The sequence below is a fragment of the Cebidichthys violaceus genome, unplaced genomic scaffold, assembly GCF_023349555.1.
Source record: "Cebidichthys violaceus isolate CVI_PGR_0920_01 unplaced genomic scaffold, fCebVio1.0.p SCAF_3, whole genome shotgun sequence".
Classification (NCBI taxonomy): domain Eukaryota; kingdom Metazoa; phylum Chordata; class Actinopteri; order Perciformes; family Stichaeidae; genus Cebidichthys; species Cebidichthys violaceus.
The window spans coordinates 21632442-21642494 of record NW_027176483.1 but is presented as its reverse complement, the minus strand read 5'-3'; the positions used below and the strand labels follow the sequence as shown (position 1 = coordinate 21642494).

The 10053-nt window shown below is 43.2% G+C and overlaps 1 protein-coding gene across 1 annotated transcript; it reads right to left on the bottom strand.

Annotated features, from left to right (window-relative positions):
- Nucleotides 1–536: 536 nt before the first annotated feature.
- On the bottom strand, nt 537–10053 carry tat (tyrosine aminotransferase). The gene is made up of 12 exons (XM_068724051.1): nt 9956–10053; nt 9273–9565; nt 8763–8867; nt 8244–8311; nt 7761–7919; nt 7005–7143; nt 6809–6861; nt 3275–3427; nt 3041–3169; nt 2287–2370; nt 1452–1550; nt 537–1349 (listed from the first exon to the last, which is right to left on the bottom strand). Exons 2-12 carry the CDS (start codon nt 9562–9564, stop codon nt 1209–1211), a joined length of 1422 nt encoding a protein of 473 aa, XP_068580152.1. The 5' UTR covers nt 9565; nt 9956–10053; the 3' UTR covers nt 537–1208.

Here is a 10053-nt window from a genome sequence, read left to right as displayed (position 1 = left end):
AAGTGAGGAGGGAGGAGCGTGTTGCAAAGGTCACTCTTCTCATAGGGGTAGCAGTGCACACACACACACACACACACACACACACACACACATAAACACACAGAAAGGCCAGGTCTCACTGTAAGTAAAGCAATCTGCTGTAACGTTTCAGTTCAACACTAGATGGCGATCTTGTATCACAGCACAAAGGCTGTCGATTTGCAAGAGAGAGATTTTAACAATTCAACGATAAAAGTCTCACAATCTTCAAATATAATAAGCCATATTAGACAGGGATGCATAATAAAGAGCTTGACCCAGGTGTTGTATGGTTCTGTGGGTCTACATACATACAATACATTACATTTTTCAGCTGTTATTTTATGGTGGCCTTACAGGACCTTTAGGTATTTAAAGGGAGGTTGCTCACCAGCATTGTGATTCCTTTTATGTTAATTATGACAGCATAAGCTTACAGTGACTATGCTAATATGCTGTTGTTGTTTACCGTGTTCACCATCTTCTTATGGATATGCAAAATGCTTTGTTCTTACCAGTCATGTCAACATGTTTTTTATTAGGTAGCTAGTAAAGAAAGTACTAAATACAATTTTTTGATATATATATATACATACATGTGTGTGATTCAATATGACACACAATTAACATACAAACATACAGAGAATGTTCTGATAAAGAGCATGCCAATGTAGTCGGAAGTCGCTTTCTCGGCTGAGTATGCAGAAGATTATCCATGCATATCGTTTCCAAAAATGGATATTAAAAATATATATATTCACTTCCCATAGTTGGGACAGCAAAGGAGCCACGTGACCGGTATGCACAGTCTACAATCCTGCAGTTTATATCAAAGAGGTTACATCACGTTGACATACAAAGCACTACACAAATTATATAAATACACAAGAACATATGCTGTTACGCTGCCTGTATAAAATATAAATATTAGGACTGCTCATTGTTCAAATTACACCATTGGTGGACAATCAAATGTGTCGCTCCCAAGCGTTTTAGTTGCCATAGTGATGACGACACTAACAAAGTTTTGACGTCCGACTTCTACATCTCTACCTTCCTAACGACGGTGGAATAGAATTTGAAAGCTGATTCCAGCTCTTTATATGTGGCTAGTGGACAGTTCCTCTGTCCTCTAAAGGCTTTGGTCTCCGCGAGGAGAAATGTCGTCGGACTGGTCCGGCTCTGACTCCTCACAGGTCCAGATCGTTGCCGTCGCGGCTGCTGGGCCGATGGTGGCGCTTGCAAAACTCCCTGATCCGACAGCAGGCCTCCACCATCATCTCCTCCGGCACCGTCACCACGATGCGAAAGAAGTTAGGGTACTCAAACGCCTGGGAGAGGGCAGAACGTGGACGGTCTCGGTCACACATCTTTATTCTGAATGTGAGTTTAGAATAAATCATTTATCCGTCTTTATGGACTGACTATCTTACTGAGGCAGGCAGACAGAAGACCGACTGCTCCGTCACCAGCTGTTGAGTGAAGTCCACATCGTCCTTAAAGTCTGGAAAGTGATTCATGTCAATCCCCACCTGCACAAATGTGAACACACGTTAACCTCTGATTCATATTCAAACCGCCTTAAATGTAATATAGATACCGTAGAATGATGATTCACCTGCAAGCATAGGTCGGACAGATGAATGAATGTGGAATATGTATATTATAACATGTTACACCGCCTGTTAAAGGTCCCATATTTGTATGGATTTGTATTAAAGCAGGTCTAGGTGCTATGTAAATAGTGTGAAAGTATGAAAATGCTCAATCCATGGAGAAATAAACGTAGACCTTATTCAAAAAATATAGTGGTGAGGTCACAACTGTACAATATATAAACCATTTCACAGTTTTTAAGTGTAAACATTCTCGATGTGTTCCAGTTTATTTCCGCTTGCAGTAAACACTAGTGATGTAACACCACTGAAACTCTACAGCGGAGTAGCTATGAGACAAATAACATGAAAACATGTAAACATGTTCTAATACAGCATACAAGTATGAGCCTTGAAATGAGCATGACATGTGACCTTGAACTTTGGTTCATCTGGTGTATTTATTTTTCATCATCATATTATTTTAGCTACATGAAAAAGGTAAAAGATTATTTTCAGCGACTTCCTCAAAATGGCGTACCAATTCAATTCAATTCATTGTTCCACTTATCTATAAACATTTTGAGATGTGGCAACCACTGCTTCACATTTTTGTTGTTAGAAACATAAATAAAGGTGAACAAGATAAAGCCAACACACTGCTGGTACTCACCATGAGGTACATGGCTCCTGAAGGCATGATGGGGTTCAGCCCAGGGACGGTGCTCAGCTCACTGAAGCACATCTCAGAGTTGGTCTGAGGAAGAACAGAACAGTTCAAACATGTTTAAACATATTTGAAGAATCATTTTGGTCACATACATTTATAGGGATTATGAATATGAGTACGAGTTGTGATTCTAATCTTATATATGCTGCACAATATACGCTGCACAATATACGCATTATATTGAAAATTGTCCTTAAAGATACCACGTTACGCACGGCAACATGGAGTAATCGCTGCTTTGCACAAATAGACACGATGGCGTGAAACATCAATGGTGGACATCAAAGCATCTCTCCAATAGATCAGATATAGCTTTAACTTTTAGCGACGTTTTCTCTCCGTCTCTGAAACGCGTTGGCCGTAATGTCGCTCGCTAGAGCGTAGAATCACGTTTCATCATCTCGTATATGCAGTATCGATTCTGGCACCCAACAACACAGCAAGATGACATTCACAATGTGGAGCTTCAGTCCACTGCTCTGAGGCGATTTGTGTCTGACCCCAGGTTATCATTTGTTTGCCTCCAGCAAACACGGTGACATAATCGTGACGTTGGCTGTTAGAGGGTCTACAGCACCGTCCAGGTAAGGGTCCAGAGTGTCGCTGAGGTTGCATTTTTGTCGGAGTAACATGTAGAGATGATAAGATGGTGATTTATTGTATATAGAAAGATATTACTCGTCGTCCCTGTGTTTACCTTCAGAAAGCTGATGGTGTTGTTGTAGAAGCTTTGCGGTGTGTTGTTGAGGATGCTCTCCAGGGCTCCCTGGACGATGCTGCAGGCTCCCAGAATACGCTGGCTCAGCTTCACCAGACCCTGTCGAATCTGCAGTGGAGACATAGTGTATTAGGTGAATGTAACTGTTATCTGTTGGAGGCTTCTTGTTGTCTCTCTGCTCAAAGACGAACGCACAGATAAATCTACACGAACCTTGGATCCAAATATATCATCCCTGTCCTGGATGAGGATCCATCCCATCCTCCAACCGGGGACCAGCCAGCGCTTAGCCAAGCCGCTGCAGGAAAGGATGGGAACGTCACTGCTGAGAGACGCCATGGAGGGACAACTGCAGCCCGGGAAAACCTGAGGACAGGAGCGGGAACAAGATGAAATACATCAGATGGCAAAAATCATCCATGCTCACGGGTCATTCTGCCGTCAAAAGGAGGCCATGTTGTTGACATGGAAAGCCAAGGATGGTACGGTGTTAGAAGCCTGGCATTCAAGTGGTTAAAGCCCAACAAGCTCCAAGCTCCAAACAAGTTCCCACCATCTCCTGAGAAAAACATCGGTCTCTTTAGCAGCTAAAGGCTCCACTATGCTCACAAGCTAGTGGTGCAATGTGCTCGTCTGCTGCTACCAAAGCAACAAAGTCACACTGAACCCAAAGATGCTAAAACAAAACCGAGGCTTTGATTTGTCACAACTGTCGACCCTTTTCACATTTCACATGTCTCACTGTTGATGAAAGTATTTAAGGCTACAAATGACAATCCTTTATTTTGTACTATGTATAACACAAATATCAAGTCTTAAAGCTTTTCAGAAGCTTCCTACTGAACCCATGAACAGCATGGCAGGAGGGAGAGAGGCTTTAAGGGGAAGGGTAACACACAGGAACCACGTAGAAAGCTGGTTCTCATTAAAGCCAAACATCTTTGACTCTGAGCTGGGAACTGCCCCGCATCCCATTGGCTAGACTGCTGTGAATGACATCACAGCAACATCAGACATGTGACTGCACAGCTCTCCAATTTAAAGCAGTTTGTGGTGTCTGGTTTGTCCCCCCCCCCTTCCTTCTAGTAGGATTACATAAAACATTATGTTCAGTACTGCGAGGTTCAGAGAGTACTTCTACTGTGCAGACATACGTTGTGAGCACATCATTTACTCACTCAAGAAACAGAGGGACTGCAGGAGCCTTGCTTTGCTGGTGCAGTTCTCAGACCCCTGGCCCCTGACCCGCAAAATACTCCCCCTATTCCAGCTTTCCAACCACCCCCCCACCCCCTATCCTGCTGTCCATCCACCACATGGCCCCCATTCCGCACAAGCTCTTTCTGCGCCAAAACCGGTCATCTGCATTGATTGGAAACACATGCGGCCACAAAACTGCAAAGTCATCCTGCTCTACTTGGGTTCAGTGGTAAACGGTCGGACGGGGAGGGTTTGTGGATGAACCCAACAACCCCCCGACTCCAAACTTTTCCATTCTCACCAGCCCCGATTTAACAAGCACGGGTTCAAACTACAGGACAAAATGTGAAAGCATTTACCATCAGAAGAAACAACAGAGAAGCGAGCGTTATGTAATGGCCTGGCTGAGCAAAAGAAACACTCACAGGACTTTTTACTTTTTGTGAAATACAACTGTGGTTGTGAAGGTGCTCTCCGACAGTAAGCGGTTGCTGCCACCGTCTCCATAGTTCTCTGTCTCATTTGATTTCTTAGATCATGGATGTATCGCGGCTTTGCATTCGGTTCTACGTATACGATTTAACTTTTAACTCAGTCTTTAATCATTTTACTGTAATCTGTGACTTTAAGGAACGGGTAGGGAGACTAAGCTACATTCACATAACATATCAAAGTTAGCTAGCTGGCTAGCTTAACAACGTTAGCTAGCTTCTAGCAAGCAATTCAACACACATTGACAATCATAATAATTTGTTAGCTATAGCACAATTTGTGAAGGAAGAAGCTGCCTTGGTAATGGACACAAATCTCTGGTTGTTGTTATTGAGGTTTTTAATGACCGCGCATATATTCACACCACATGTGTTCTTGAACAGCCAACATGTGGCTGCCATGTTTTGGTAGTATAATAATAACTACCGTGGATTGACAAAGTATAGAAGAAGAAAAGGTGTGTGTTCCTGTTAGACATCCCCATTCATTTGTAGTTATCACCACATCAGAATGTTACCAAGGTGGAAAACTACTGGTAAACAATTCAACTCCTACCGTATCTCCATATCTTTATTGAGCAACAATATTCAGCCTGTGTGTGTGTGTGTGTGTGTGTGTGTGTGTGTGTGTGTGTGTGTGTGTGTGTGTATTCAGGAGTCTATGTGCGTGTGGATATCTGTGCACATGTTTGCATGACCTCCAATAAAGGTTTGACCAGTAAAGGCTTGTCAAGGCCGACATTGATGCCAGCGCTTTGGACTGAATGTGCTGGCAATGTTGTTTTCGTGGAAACATTTAAATTTGGTAAATGTCTTTTTAACCGTTTACGATCACAATTTATTTTTCATTTTTGAGACAAAAAAATAAAATGTTCAGATTATTATATCAAAATTCAATCATCGTTTCTTGTGCTTACGTAAGCTAGTACCAACCAATTTCAACTAATAATATGACAACCATCAATCAACCAATCATTCAATCAATCAATCAATCAATCAATCAATCAATGCAGCAACTTTTAGCAACAAGTGAGGTGTTATTCTGGATATGAACACGCTGTGGCAATAAACACTGAAACTTCAAAATATTTTGGGGGAAAAAAAGTCATAATATTATGTAAAGAGCGTTGTACTATTTTGAGAACTAAGTTCTAATTTTACAAAAAAGGAGTCATGGTATTATGAAGATAAAATACTCAGTTGTAAAATACCATTTAAGGTAATTAATACAGGAATATGCTGTGATTTGATGTCTCCTACAAAATTACGTCCCCATACAACTAAACTACACTCTCAAGTACGTTTAAAATGACTATAAAGTTGAAACAAAACAAAAACACAAATAATGATTTTGGTTTCACTGGACATGAACAGCGGTGTCCTGGGTGAAAGTCATTTCGCTTTCTTTGTTTTTGCACTCTCAATTACGTTTCAAGAGAAACTTAAGTTCTCTCTGGATTACGATTGCTGTTTTTTAACGTGAGAAAACAACAAAAACGATGCAAAACTACTTGGTTTAGTAAAAGACATCTCGGTTCAGCTAAAGATGACCACGAAGTTGAATCAAAACAATACAAAAACTTAATAAAGGCACCCGGTTAGGTTTAGGTAACTAAAGTTCTGGGTTCACACGGGACACAAACGGCAGTCTCCTGGACGAGGTCCCCATCACTACACCGGATGTCCACAGACTCTTTTCAATCAAGAAACGTCAAAGCAAAACGTTTAGGAGACAGCGGCGTTAGAACGCTACGGCGATGTGCAACGTGTTCAACACACAGCCTGAGGCCCCTTGCCCACCCCCACTGCTTGCCCTCGCTGACCTCCATGCCCCCCCGCTCATCCAGCGTACCCACCTCGCTGGTCGCTGCTTCCGCGCCTCATTCAGAGCACACGGCCCCTAATCCCCCCTATGCTGATGTGGGGTTGTCCACCCATCACCCAGAGCCAGGGCAAATACCACCAAATAAAACACAACCTGCACTGTCACTGTGGCGGAAAATGTGCCTCGCTGGTGTAACAGAGGGCCGAGCCCCGTCTGTGTGGTTGCACTCACCATGTCGCTGTAGATTTCATCGGCCAGAATGGGGACGCAGTGTCTGGAGGCCACTGAAACAAGAACAAAAGAAAAATTCTATTGTTTTACTAAGATGAGGCAAACGCTGTCTTAGTCCAAATTTCCGTCCCCTGACTTTTCAGGATTTGGAACTTGCCTATTCCTACCAAAGCAGAGCAGCAGAGCTGCAGCTAACCTTTGAGGATCTTCTGCAGGTGTTCCTCGCTGAAGACGGAGCCACACGGGTTGGACGGATTGGTAACAATCATACAGGACGTCCTCTCGTCAATCAGGCTCTCCATGTGTTGCAGGTCGACCTCCCATGACTTCTCTGGCTGGAAATCAAAGCGGGACGTCAGGGTGAGGGCGGACACTGTATTGCTGCACGACGACACACCCTCAGTTACTGCAACCTGCTATGGCGAGGCTACGTTGAGGCTGTGTCGGAGAATGCGACGGGATGAGGTCGTTAACAGTCACATGGTGTATCCATCTCAACTGACTAAGTCTGACAACGTTCTGGTCGCTCATCCATAGTAAACAGTTTATTTCAAAGATGCAAGCCTCTCAGCAATGTGATTAAACTGTGATGAAATGTTTCCATCCCACAAGTCCTCTCAAAACAACGACGTTCACATTCATTTTGGAGGGTTTGCTGAGTCGTTTCTTTGGCCTGTGGTCAGTCGAATGTGTCTTCATTTGGAAAATAAATTGAATTAAAGTGATTTAGGTTTCCATATACTTATACATATATATATATATCCATATACAGAAACACCTCCAAAACTCTTGCTTGATTTTATCTAATCAAGAAATTGGGCTTTGCTTCTAGTAGAGCTGCAGTGACTAACAAAATGACTATGTGCTCTAGCTATTAGATTATACTCTAATAGGTGGAGTACGTGTCTGTGCTTAGGGTTAGGGTTAGGGATGGGACCCCACTCCTACTTACCAGCAGGTTATAGAGTTTGACCTCGATGCCCATGGAGACAGCCAGAGTCTTATATAAGGAGAAGCCTGGGCATGGGACTAGGATGTTGTCCCCTGGGTTACACAGGACACTGATAGCCAGGTCAATGGCCTGACTGCAGCCGCTGGTCAAAATCACGTCCTGAAAGAGAGCGTGGTGCATTTGATTTTTTGAGAGCATAGACTCCAAAACCATAGATCCATGCAAACAACAACACCCAATAAAGTCACTGTAGCCTGTAGATTAACTCCCAAGACGTGCTGCGTCACGTGTTACAATCTGATCAGAATTCATTATGAGCAGAATATTGACAAGCGTGCTGCAAAAATGTCATTTTCATTCACACTGAATGCGCCTAAGTTGTCATGTACTGTGATTCAAGATGTAAAAGGGAGCACTGCAGGTGAATGATGATGAGAGAACAAGTGTGTGAGCAAAGGTGTGAGGTGTTTGAGGAGTCAGCACCTCTGCCTCCACTGGGGCCTCAGGGCAGCTGTAGAAGTTGGCCACTGCCTGTCGGCTCTTCAGGTAACCTGCCGGTGGACAGATAGAGATGCATTAATGCAACGGCTTAATCGTTTAATCGCCACTACACACTTCACTGACTGCTGGGGGTTGGTAAACATGAGCATGTGATTCACTGACATCAGACAATTTCTGGTTACTAAATTTCCAAATACAAGTGAAGGGTGCATCATGAGGCCATGAGTGGCTTTCTGACATGCTAAAGGTGTCACCACAACTCCTAACCTAGGAACACAGACTTTATAGTGGCCTAGTGTCTTTTCTTGTCTCGTTTCTGTCTCTTTGACTGACATTTTGCAGGTGAAGGGGGACCCCTGACACTTTGGGCCCCTGGGCTCATTCAGTAATCTATCCATGCACATATAATGTAGCTGAAAACCCACCACATGCATCTGTTTGTACTGCTTTTGAAGCGAACGAGAATTCACATTTCTTTACTTCCGTGCATGTGAACCTCACCGACAGAAGGAGCGTAGCCGTTGTATTTCTGGGAGTCGATGGCGTCTTTCATGGCCTGCAGCACTGCATTGTCTGTGGGCAGGTTTCCAAACACAGTGGGATCCCCTGGGGAACAGATGTGACGTGATGCATTCAGTCATCAGTGACGGGACGCCAACATAAAGCAACACACCAGTCTGCATCACTCGACACATGAAACAAATACAAGTCGAGGAATATGGAGCAGGAATATGGGGTATGTGTATGAAACCATACATATGTGTAAAGCTATAGAACTGTTAGTTAATGGACAGTATGTATGCATATGTATGTATTGTATCATATCATATAGGTAATGGCCTGGTTTGTTTCAAATATTATAAAGTAATTGGAACTCTAACGGGGTAGTCATTCTTTATAGTTATGAATGAATGGATTATTACAAATAGAATATCTGCATCACATGTAAGCGACAGAGCTGCATCTCCAGACGTGTTTAAAGCAGATGCTGTCATGCAGAAACCCTCTCACCTATGGAGAGAGAGATCATGGCTTTATCCGGGTTCGGGGTGAGCTGCATCCCGTCCACGATGGCCCTGATGGGATTCAGCGTGTTGTTGGCCATCTTGGAGGGCTTCACGTCCCATCTCTGCCTGCGGCTTTTGGCTTTGGTCGGATACAAGCTGCCATTCACACTGACGTGGCGGACGGCGTTCCCGTTCACTCCCTTCCCATTGACTCCGTCCCCGTTCAGGCTCTTGCCGTTGACGGTGCCGTGGACCCCATTCCCATTCATCTGAACCAAATAAGACTTCTGATCCATCCTGAAATGATGAAGGTGATGAACAATTAGTGTTCTTCAAAACACGCAAAACTGTACTTAAATCTACTCTTGACATTTTGTTCCTAATCATTTTATTCAATTTGGAATGCTGGACTTTTCTTGTACCAGCATATTTAAAAACGTTCTGCAAATTCAAAATATTCTCTTAATTCTGATACTTTTCAATCATCCACGAGTCACTCCGTTCCAGCTGTTTGTTGTACCTCTCCATAGAACCGACAGAGACGGGATGAATGCATCAATAACGAATCATTAATGTCGCAAAAATAAACTTTGAAAGATCAACTTACAACGGTGCACTCCTTCAAATGCATGCACGAAACATTAAGCAAATCAATGCATAGTTCATTTGTTTATTATCTGTTCTTACCTGATTAAATATTCAACAGAAAGTTTTTTCCAAAAAAGCAGCGGCGCGTGCAGGATGATGAACAATAGCCTTCGGGGATGTTTTACAGGTTATATATC